Raw genomic sequence first — 11,811 nt, 5'->3', positions numbered from 1 at the left:
GACTTATTTCCCTTAGAATAATGACCTTAAGGTCCACCCACGTTGTTGCAAATGGCAGGATTTCAGTCTTTCTCATGTACACTAATAAAAGAGAAAGATGCAAATTGACCATACCTTCGCATCACCTACAGCCAATCAGGAATGAGCATGCAAATTAACCCAATAAAGATGGTGGGTTAATTTGTATAGGCAGGCGCAGAGTGGCTGGGGGGGGGCTGGAGGCAGGCATTCAGCATCGCCCCAATCGCTATGGGCCTCTAGGCAGTGTGGGAAGGTGGAAGGTGGCTCCGGCAGGAGGGAGAGAAGGTGGTGCCGGCAGCCTGGGGAAGGAAGGCCCATTCTTTTTTTTCTTTTTTTTTTTAAAATATATTTTTATTGATTTTTTACAGAGAGGAAGGGAGAGAGATAGAGAGCTAGAAACATCGATGAGAGAGAAACATCGATCAGCCACCTCCTGCACATCTCCCACTGGGGATATGCCCTCAACCCAGGCACACGCCCCCGACTGGAATCGAACCCGGGACCCCTGAGTCCGCAGGCCGACGCTCTATCCACTGAGCCAAACCGGTTTCGGCAAGGCCCATTCTTGCCCGAATCTTCATGCATCGGGCCTCCAGTGCCTGAATAATATTCCACTGCATATATCACCACATCTCCGCTATCCACTTACCTGTTGAAAAGCACTTAGGCTGTTCCCACATCTATGATTTTCTTATTAGTAAAGAGACACTTGTTAGCTGGGTGATATTAGGAAAACAAGTGACATCATTTCTTTTCTTTCCATCACCATTTGTCCCCCCTTCACCCTTTTCCACCTCCACTGCGCCCCACCTCCCCAATCACCACCCTGTTGTCTGTGTGACACCATTTCCGAGCCTCTCTTTTCCTTTTTGTAGAACAAGGATGCCAAAACCGGTTTGGCTCAGGGGATAGAGCGTTGGCCTGTGGACTGAAGGGTCCCGGGTTCGATTCCGGTCAAGGGCCTGTATCAGGAGGCAGCTGATCGATGTTTCTCTTTCATCGATGTTTCTAACTCTCTATCTCTCTCCCTTCCTCTCTGTAAAAAAATCAATAAAATATATTAAAAAAAAAAAGAACAAGGATGTGTAACTGACCCTCAGTAACTTGGTCTATTGCATTTTCTCAGTCCTCTCTCCTCAGACTCCTAAAAAGCAGTGGGAAAATGCCACCTGGCTGGTGACAGAGTTTGTGCTGGTGGGTTTCTCCAACCTCCCACACCTGAGGACCACCCTCTTCACGCTGTTCTTCCTCATGTACCTGGTCACCCTCAGTGGCAATGTCACCATCATCACCATTATCCATGTGGATCGGACCCTTCACACCCCCATGTACCGCTTCCTGGCGGTGCTGTCCCTCTCGGAGACCTGCTACACGCTGGTCACCATCCCGAATATGCTGGCTCATCTGCTCATGGAGAGCCAGGCCGTCTCCATTGCTGGCTGTCGGGCTCAGATGTTCTTCTTCCTGGGTCTGGGTTGCAGCCACTGCTTCCTCCTGACCCTGATGGGTTATGACCGCTACGTAGCCATCTGCCACCCGCTGCGGTACTCGCTGATCATGAGACCCACAGTCTGCCTCTGCCTGGGAGCCCTGGTTTTCTGTTTGGGGTTCTTGGTGGCCCTGATCGAGACCAGCATCATCTTCTCGTCGCCCTTCTGCCGCAGCGACCGCGTGGAGCACTTTTTCTGCGACATCGCGCCCGTCTTGAAGCTCAGCTGCGCCGAGAGTGGGGCCAAAGCGCTGGGCATCTTCTTCCTCAGCATCCTGGTGGTGCTGGTCTCCTTCCTCCTCATCCTCCTCTCCTACGCCTTCATCGTGGCTGCCATCGTGAGGATCCCTGCGGCCGCTGGCCGGCGCAAGGCCTTCTCCACCTGCGGGGCCCACCTCACCGTGGTCATCGTGCATTTTGGCTGCGCCTCCGTCATCTACCTGCGCCCGGAGTCCGTCGGAAACCCTGCCCAGGACCGCCTGGTGGCCGTCTTCTACACGGTGGTGACGCCGCTGCTGAACCCGGTGGTGTACACTCTGCGCAACAAGGAGGTGCGGGTGGCTCTGAGGAGGACCCTGGCACTCAGCTGCGGGGTTTGCAAATGACCACTCGCTCTGCATTGCGGCGCTAGCTTTTTCGTGGGCGCGTGCCCTGCCTGACGTTCAATTTCTCCTCCTGGAAAACGGGGCTGCTCCCAGAACCTTAAATGACATAGTCTGCTCTAGCGGGTTTGGCTCAGTGGATAGAGCTTTGGCCTGACGACTGAAGGTCCCGGGTTCGATTTCAGCCAAGGACACATGCCCGGGCTGTGGGCTCCATCCCCAGTAGGGGGCGTGCAGGAGGCAGCCAATCAGTGATTCTCTCTCATCATTAATGTTTCTCTCTCTCTCCCCCTCTCCCTTCTTCTCTGAAATCAGTAAAAATATATTTTAAAAAAGAAATGTTCTATTTAATGAGGCCGTTAACAAACAGTGCCCAGAGCTAGCGTGAACTCCGTGAAGGCTGCCTTTTCCTTTCGTCTTGATTACCTCGACTTTGGGGGAATGGGGTGCAGGGACTGCAATACGGTCTGCAGGGCAGGTTAGTCACCAGTGGGGGCGCCACTGACCCTGCCCAGCGTCACAGGAGTGGAAGGTGGTGACTTAGTCAGCAGTGAGCAGGCATGGGTACCGGTCCGGCAGCCATTGATTTTGTCTCATTCAGAACTTTCCCCACTTTTGGGGGGTGGGGCTATGTGTCCCCAGCCCAAGGCTCCCTTTGTTCTCCTGCAGGATTGCACCCTGACTGCAGTTGTTGGCATGGTTATCCCCGGGCTCGCTGCCCTTTGGGTCCGTCACAGTAGGTCCTGGGGGGACGCATGGCGATTTTAGCCGTAAGTCGGAACCCACCTACAGAAGCACCTACATCACTCACAAGGAGCACATATACAGCAGCAATGAAGTGAAATATTAAAAAACATTAAAAGAAAGATAACAATTCCTGACCTTTACTTGTGGTAAATAAATAATAAGAAACATAAAGCACAGCCCTAGCATTGTCATCCCGGGTTCGATTCTGGTCAAGGGCACATGCCCGGGTTGCGGATCAATCCCCAGTAGGGGGCATGCAGGAGGCAGCCAATCAATGATTCTCTCTCATCATTGATGTTTCTCCCTCGTCCTCTCCCTTCCTTTCTGAAATTAATAAAAATATTTAAAAGAACCCATAAAGCACATATGTACATATGTTGAAATGATGGAACTTTTTTAAAAATAAATAATCTGGAGGCCCGGTGTATTGGGGGAGGGTCCCCTCAGCCCAGCCTGCACCCTCTCCAATCCAGGACCCCTCGGGGGATGTCCGACTGCAGGTTTAGGCCCAATCATGGGGATCAGGCCTCAACCAGCAGTCAGACATCCCTCTCATAATCCTGGACCTGCCTGCTTGGTCGCCCCTAACTGCCCTCCCCCCCACGCTAGCCTGGTTGCCCCTAACTGCCCCCCCAGTCGGCCTGGTCATCCCTTATTGCCTCCCCCCCCCACTGCTGGCCTGGTCACACCCAATTGCCCCTACCCTGCTGGCCTGGTTGCCCCCAACTGCCCCCTCCCTGTCAGCCTGGTCACTCTTAACTGCCCCCCCCCCACTGGCCTGGTCACTCCTTACTGCCCCCCCTGCTAACCTGGTTGGCCCCAACTGCCCCCTCCCTACTGGCCTGGTTGCCCCCAACTGCTTCCTCTCTGCTGGTCTGGTTGCTCCTAACTGCCCCTCCACCAGCCTGGTCACTCCTTACTGCCCCCCTGCTGGCCTAGTTGCCCCTCACTAACCCCCACTGCCAGCCTAATTGCCCCTAACTGCCCCCCTGCCAGCCTAATTATCCCCAAATGCCCCCCCCCCGTCAGCATGGTAGCCCCCAACTGCAACCCCCAATGGCCTGGTTGCTCCTAATTGCCCCCACCACCAGCCTCATCACCCCTTACTGCCCCCCCCTGCTGGCCTGGTCACCCCTAACTGTCCCCCCTGCCAGCCTGGCTGCCCCTCATGGCCCCCCTGCCGGCCTGGTCACCCCACGCAGCCTGCTGTTTAGTTGTTTGGTCGTCCCTCACTAACCCCCCTGCTGGCCCGGTCCTAGGCAGCCATCTTGTGAGGGCGTGAGGATTAATTTGCATATCACCTCTTTATTATACAGGAGGAAAGATGGTGACATAACCATAAAATGACGTACATCGAGTCCGACTTAATCCGAGGACTGCCTGTATTTCTTTGGTGCATGATGAGAGAAAAAGAAAGAAGGGGTATTTAAAAAGTTTTATTGCTGTAAACATATATAGAACATAAAATTTGCCGTATTAACCTTTTTCGTGTACCATTCAGTGGCATTAATTATATTCGCAATTTTGTGCAGCCATCACCATGGTCTATTTCCCAAACTTTTTTCATCTTAAACTGAAATTCTGTACCCATTAAGCAATGACTCCCCATTTCCCCTTCTCCCAGTCCCTGGTCACCTCTAATCTACTCTCTGTTATGATAAATGTACCATGCTAGATATTTCCCATAAATGGCATCATTTAATAGATGTCCTTTTGTGTCTGGCTTATTTCACTTACCATGTTTTGAAGGTTCATTCATGTTGTATCATGTAGCAGAACCTCCTTCTTTCTTATGGCTGAATAATATTCCATTGCATGGATATACATTTTGTTTATTCCTTCACCTGTTAGTGGAAACTTGGGTTGTTTCCATCTGTTGACTACTGTGAATAGTGCTGCTATGAACCTTCATGTGTAAGTATTTGTTTGAGTCCCTGTTTTCAGTTCCTTTGGGCGTGTACCTAGGAGTGGAATTGTTGAATAGTAAGATAATTATTTAACTTTTTGAGGCATCACCAAACTGTTTTCCATAGCGGTGTATGTTTCCTCCAGCAGTATAAGAGGGTTGCAATTTTTTCTCATTATCGCCAACACTTGTTATATTCCATTTTTTAAAATTATAGCAATCCTAGTAGATGCAAAATGGAATCTCATTGTGATTTAATAGTTCACTTTTGTTTAATTAAACCCTAGTGATGGATTGAAATAATCAAAATATCTTCTCTGACCCGAATGAAATGACATGAGAAATCAGTAACAGGAGGAAGTTTGGACACTTCACAAATATGTGGCCATTAAACAACACATTCTTAACCAATGGGCCAAATAAGAAATTACAAGTTAGATTAGAAAATACTTTGAGATGTATGAACATGAAAACACAACATACCAAAACTTAGAGGGTGCAGCAAAAGCATTGCTCAGAGGAAAATTCATAACTGTAAGTGCTTCCATTTAAAAAGAAGAAAGATTCCAATTTAATAATTTAACTTTATACCTCAAGGTACATGCCCTTGACTGGAATCGAACCCGGGACCCTTCAGTCCACAGGCCAACGCTCTATCCACTGAGGCAAACCAGTTAGGGAGGGCTTCTTTGTTTTCTAATTTTACTGCCCATTTTGCATAGCTTAGCATGTGTATGATTATACGACTCTCAAAGCAATAAGATTTTGAAAATCCTAAATGGATGGGTTTCTTGAACCCATGTTGAAACATGTGTGGTTTTAAGTCACCAGGTTTGGGGTAATCTGTAATGAAGCATTAGGTAACGAATAAGGGATGTGTATGGGGGAAGAAGCACATTGAAGGCCTTCTTCTCCCTGATGTGAACTCTAGGAAGAGCCTACGATGCCGGACGGCTCACACAGCATCCGTGTTCTCTCTTCTTGCTCACAGAACCCTGCTTTAGATTAGGTCTCAGGGAAATCTTGGAAGTTGGGCTTCTGCTAGATCCAGAGTTGAAAATTATGATTATTATAAGCCAATCATAACTACATTTTCTTGTTAGAGATTGATATAGAAATGGGCACATGCATGTCTCAGTTTTGGCCAATATGAGTGGGAGGGAAGGCAGCAGAACGGGAGTCTGTAGTTTCATTACCTTTAAAAAAGCTGTGAGAAGAGACTTTTTTCTTTGCTTGCCTCTGTTTGCATCTCTGTGAGAAGGTGATGTCCGGAGCTTCTGCAGCCATCTTGTGACACAGCATCCAAGAATGGCAGAGTAGAAAGGATGAAAAAGCTCTGTCCTCCGACATTTCTTGGTGTGTCAAAGAATAAATTGTCATTTTTATTTATGGGTCTCATTTAAACCCACTTGCATTTGGGTTTTTCGATACTTGCAGCCCAAAGCCCGCCCCTCAAGCTGACATAGTTTTACTTCCCACCCCTTCCTTTGCTACTACCCAGATGCCAACGATGGAGGGGCAAGATTTAAAAAGTTATAGGGAGTAAAGATGGCTCATTTTCTTTCCATATCTAGCTTTGTCCTCTGGGAGGCTCCTCTCTGTCCTCTGTCCCCAGGGCCTCTACAGAAACTTTCTCAACTCCTTTCCTGCTGGTACAATTTTGGGGGAATTGGGTGGTTGTTCTAGAAAACAATTAGTCAGAAATGAACATCATGTTGGCAAACATGGATTGTAGTGTTCCTTTAGTGGGACTGGATTACCTTAACCCCTTCTTTGGGAAAACAGAATAAAAAAAAGTTTTTATTGATTTTTTAGGGAGAGAGGAAGGGAGAGGGAGTGAGAGAGAAACATCAATGTGAGAAAAACATTGATCAGTTGCCTCTTGTATGCACCCCATCTAAGGATTGAAACCGCAATCTGGGCATGTGTCCTAACCAGGAATTGAACTGGTGACCTTTTGGTGCATGGGACAATGCTCAACCAACTGAGCAACACTGGGTAGCACAACAGAATTTGACATGTGTTTGTGTTAGGATAGGGCTTTCATTCTATCGCTTTCCTGGGAGAAGCATTGGCAAAATCAAAGAAAGAATGACTGTTGACAAAATGATGAATTAAACGTTATGCTATCACTTCTATCAGGATTGTGCTGGGCTGCATATCTGGCGCTTCGGCCAGACGGGGCACGCTGTGCTCTTTGTTTCTAAAACACATAGATAGGAAGGTAGTCACTGTACTGATGCTTTACTGTGTCGGGAACAAATTGTGTAAACAAGGCTTTGTAACTAACTTTGTGGTTTTTGCAAATAAAAACGCTGTAACTCTTGTAGTCTGCACTGCAGTTCAGCCTCTGCTTCGGCAGGGTGCTGTAACTGTAGTTGCTGGCCAGCTTAATAAAGGCTCCTAAATTTTGATCTGAGTCCCTCGTGGTCGTCTCTGCAGGTCGCCCCATTACATTTGGAGGCCCCAGCGAGATCCACTCTGGCTGAGTTGCCAGTGGACACCCTGGACGCACCAGGTGAGGATACTCCATTGTCCGTCCAGGGTCCCAGGGAGGCGGAGTGTTTTCCTCCCAAAACTGCAATCCGAAAAACGATGAGCCACCTGGACCTCCAGTGGGGAGGTAAGAACCTGGTATCTGTCTATGGAACGTTCCCTTTAGGACTCAAAAGAGAGCTGGATGCAGCAGAACCTCAGAGTCCGACCGCCAGGACGCGACGGCATCTGGGGGTCCTGGTCTGGGCAACCTTAGGTTGCATTTCTCTGGTTTGTTTTGTCTTTGTTCTTTGTTGTCTTTGTCTTTGTCAAAATGGGTCAGGGTCAGTTGTCTTCGTCGACCCCCTTACAAAGTTTTCTTGAGAATTTTCAGGACTTCAAGAGATGCGGAGAGAACTACTCCACCCCCATTAATTATTTTGATTTGTAGGGGCCCCTATCAGTCAGGCCCACTCCAAGTGAGTTGTAGGGAAGCTTGATCACCTCCCCGGAAGTCAAGGACTTCCTCAGGCAAATTAATCAGGAGTCAGTTGGACTGTTTAAACTCTGAGTAAATATCTGGTAGAAGTCAAAAACTCGGATGTCTGGTGTATGAATGTAAGTGTGAGAGTCTGTGTGAAGCGAAAGCTACTTTGTGCCATCTGGCTGTACACATGAGAGTAGTTGTTATCTCTTTCTGTTGTTTGTTTAAAGATAGGGCAAACCCAGCTTTAGGGGGAAGACAGTAGAGAACTTTTAATTGCTTTTCCCTGATGTATAATTTTACTGTGTTAGGTTAAAATTTTAGAAGTCTAGGGTTAATTTAAAGGTATAATGCTGCAACCCAAAGGAGTTTAAACAAAGGCTTGTTGGGTTAAGATTAGTACATTTTCTCATGGCCTGTGTAAGGTGAGGGAGAGGGACTGCCATATTTTTATCATGTGGTCCGAGACCTGCGACCTGCCTGCCCTTCCTGATAGATTTCCAGTAGGTCTCTGTTGGCGACAGCATCCGCTTTGACTGGGGGAGGAAGAGAACCGAAAACTGCTCCGGAGCGGGTGTGAGATGGGGTAGTGGCAGTAGGATTCGCTAGATAGGGTAGTAGGCTCTCAGCCTGCTGAGATGGAGGAGCCTTAGGCTGAGGGATGGGGGGGATAGTCAGAGAGGTCAAAAGTGGTAAAAGAGGAGAAGGATTTGAGCCTCTGGGGCTTAGAGTAAAGAAGGAAAAATCTAGGAGGGAGAGCAGCTAAGGACAGAGTAAATGGTTAATGCAGAAAGGGGTGGGGGCGTCGGCAGGGAGAGCAGGGAGAGACAGTTTTTGTTGATTTTTACTTATCTGAACTATGCTGGACTCAAGGCCGCAAGTTGCTACTAAGCACAAGTTTTTCTCTGTCCTGTTTTGTTCTCTTTAACCCTTCCAATACTAAATTATACTGATACAATATACTTGAAATTACATAAGGAAGCAGTTCTTACCTGTTCTTAGTAATCTAAGAAATACTGGCTGTTTATAGCAATCATTAAAGGATTGATGTTTCTAAGAATAAGGAATTACTGAGTAGAAGGTCTGAGGCATAGTTATGCATTTTTAAAGGACATAGAAAGAAGATTTAAAGGCTAATTTGAAAATATAAAAATTTTTTTAATTTATTTTTTTATTTTTATTTTTTTGTGTGTTGTTTAAGCTACACCGTTTATGGTGTCTTTTTTTTTTTTTTTTTGCTTAAATCATTACAAAGGGTATTACATATGTGTCCTTTTTTTTCCCCGCCCTTGACAATACCCCAGCTTCCCCTACCCCCCAGTGTCTTATATCCATTGGTTATGCTCATATGCATGCATACAAGTCCTTTGGTTGATCTCTTACTCCCCTCCCTCCTGCCCCCCAACCCTCCCCGGCCTTCCCGCTGCAGTTTGACAATCTGTGTGAGGCAGCTCTGCCTCTGTATCTATTATTGTTCAAAAGTTTATAATGGTCTCTATTATCCATGAATGAGTGAGATCATGTGGTATTTGAAAATATAAAATTTATAAAGGTTGTGTATGTAATAAAAAGAAGGAAAAAATTGAAAAGAAATTAATTAAATGATACAGGCCAGTAATCCAGAAAGAGTAAATAATTTATATTCTGCCTCCCTAAACAGAGGGTAAATAGTTATGCCAAAGTACTTATTGGGGACTGATAAAAGGAATCCAACAGTTACTGTTTTGTTATAACTCTGGAGAGTCCATAAAAAGGACTGGCAAGTTAAAATCAGAAGATCTTAAAGCAGGTCAGTAGCTTTTTCTCCTTATATAATTCCTCTGAAATTTGGCAATACTTAATAAATAAATCATGGCAATACGTTTCTTTGCATAAATTCAATAAAACTGGTTTCCAATAGTGGTTTTATTGACCGAAAACTTTTACTGGAGTATCATGTTTTAAAGAGCCCTGTCTGAGCTCTGAAAACTTGAAGCCAATAAGAGTGCCATGGAGAAAGCCTGGTATCTTGCTTGGTAGCCCTGAAAATAGCTGGTGCTGGAGCGTCAGGCCCATGCCCTACCATCACTGGAGGTTGGTCAGAATACAAGGGGAGCAATAAGGGCACCTCTATATCCCTGCAGAACCCCCATGCACTCTGGGCCACGATGAGTAGGAGGGCTGTTGAGAAGGGCCTTAAAGCAAGGACAATGGGCCCGGGCAGAGCCACTGCAGATGAGGAATTCATCTAACTCAGCAGATACTGCAGGCAGGCCTGATGGCAGCTAGATGGCTTGACTTCCTGGCCCTATGGGGCACATTAAGATTCAATCATGAAATTCCAGCAAAGGCAGTCAGTTACCATTCTTGTTGTGTTTATGCAAACAATCAGGCCAAATTGAATACAGTAAATAAATTAATATTTTAATAAACAGAGGGATAATTTTAAGAAGGAAAAACTCTATTTCAATAGAGGTTATTAAAACTGAAATATTTTCTTTCCCTCCCACCAGACCATTTGTTACAGTTTGTCTCTGCCAGGTCACAAGCCCACCTCCTTCTGTGCCCAGGCCTCATCGTCCCTCTGACAGACAGCAAGGATCTCTTGGCTCTGAGAGAAACTTCTGACCCGCCTCAGCAGGAAGTAATTACAGAAGAAATCCAACGTCCATTTTCCCTGAAAGAATTCAGAACCAGGATCCTTGAGGTAATATAGTAGGCAGTTAGGCAGACATGAGCAGAGCAAGGACGATGGGCCAACTAGCGCTACCAGATGTAACTAAGTCTTTCCACCTCTACATATGTAAGACAAGGGGACTCCCCAGAAGCAAGAGGAACTAGGCTGCAGATGAAGCAGCCCGGGAGGCTGCCCTAAAACCAGTGGGGCCTCTACAGATTCTAGTGACTCTTCCAGACCCTGAACTACCCATCTCACCAGCTTACATGGAAACCCAATCTAGAAAAGCTGAAATCCATAACCAATCTTTACTCAAGTTCTTTCAGGCTTTACAGTCTACCAAAAAAAGCAGACAAGAAGCTTGTCTGAGATGCTCTGCCTGTATCAGGTTTATCCTTTCCAACCTGGTAACTCTGGGTAAAGAAATTTGCCACCCAAGGACTGACTCCTACCTGGAAAGGACTCCCAAGGCAGTCAAGGTCGACAGGATCCTGATGTGGCTTCATCACACCCAGCTTAAGACAGCCCAGGCAAAATAGAGAGTCCAGGACTCTTCGGACCCTCTAGAGATTGCTCCTGGCCCTCATTCCAGGCCCTCATCTTATAAACAGGCCCACTGACTTTATTTGGCAAAGAATTAATTCTATCAAGCTTATAGTCCTCAGGGGTCAATATAACTCCCTCCCCAACAATGACCCAAACGAGTCAATGATTTGACTCATGTACATAAAACCAATGGGGAATGTGCTGGGCTGCATATCTGGTGCTTTGGCCAGGCGGGGCATGCTGTGCTCTCTGTTCCTAAAACACATAGATAGGAAGGTAGTCACTGTACTGAGGCTGTACTGTGTCGGGAACAAATTGTGTAAACAAGGCTTTGTAACTAACTTTGTGGTTTTTGCAAATAAAAACGCTGTAACTCCTGTAGTCGGCACTGCAGTTCAGCCTCTGCTTCGGCAGGGTGCTGTAACTGTAGTTGCTGGCCAGCTTAATAAAGGCTCCTAAATTTTGATCTGAGTCTCTGGTGGTCGTCTCCGTGGGTCGCCCCATTACAAGGATGGCTAGTACAACTCTCCTCCCCCTGAAAATGACAAGTGTTAGCAGAGATATGGAGAAATTTGAACCCTTGTACACTGATGTTGGGAATATAAAATGATGCAGCTGCTATGAAAAACATTATGGTGGTTCATTGAAAAATAAAAAATCAGAACTACCATATGATGCAGCAATTCAACTTCTGGATATACATCCAAAAGAACTGAAAGCAGGATCTCAAAGATGTATTGTGCACCCATGTTCATAGCAGCGTTACTCACAATGGCCAAAAGGTGGGAGCGACCCAAGTGTTCATCAATGGGTGAATGGATAAGCAATATGTGCTATATACATACCATGAAATATCCAGCTTTTAAAAGGAAGGAAATTCTGACA

The 11,811-nt window shown here is 46.5% G+C and overlaps 1 protein-coding gene across 1 annotated transcript; it reads left to right on the top strand.

The window, feature by feature from the left end:
- The first annotated feature begins 1,173 nt into the window (after window positions 1–1,173).
- Window positions 1,174–2,115, top strand: LOC139011499 (olfactory receptor 10T2-like). Its single transcript, XM_070417019.1, has one exon. It carries the CDS (start codon window positions 1,273–1,275, stop codon window positions 2,113–2,115), a length of 843 nt encoding a protein of 280 aa, XP_070273120.1. The 5' UTR covers window positions 1,174–1,272.
- Window positions 2,116–11,811: the final 9,696 nt, after the last annotated feature.

The sequence above is a fragment of the Myotis yumanensis genome, unplaced genomic scaffold (assembly GCF_028538775.1).
Source record: "Myotis yumanensis isolate MYYU_CA2020_CCGP unplaced genomic scaffold, mMyoYum1.0.hap1 SCAF_5, whole genome shotgun sequence".
NCBI classification, from domain to species: domain Eukaryota; kingdom Metazoa; phylum Chordata; class Mammalia; order Chiroptera; family Vespertilionidae; genus Myotis; species Myotis yumanensis.
The sequence above is the reverse complement of the archived record's forward strand: the minus strand, read 5'-3'. Positions and strand labels throughout refer to the sequence as shown.

Bases quoted from the DNA above. Each gene is read 5' to 3' on its own strand.
- LOC139011499 (XM_070417019.1), top strand. From the start codon at position 1,273: ATGTACCTGGTCACCCTCAGTGGCAATGTCACCATCATCACCATTATC.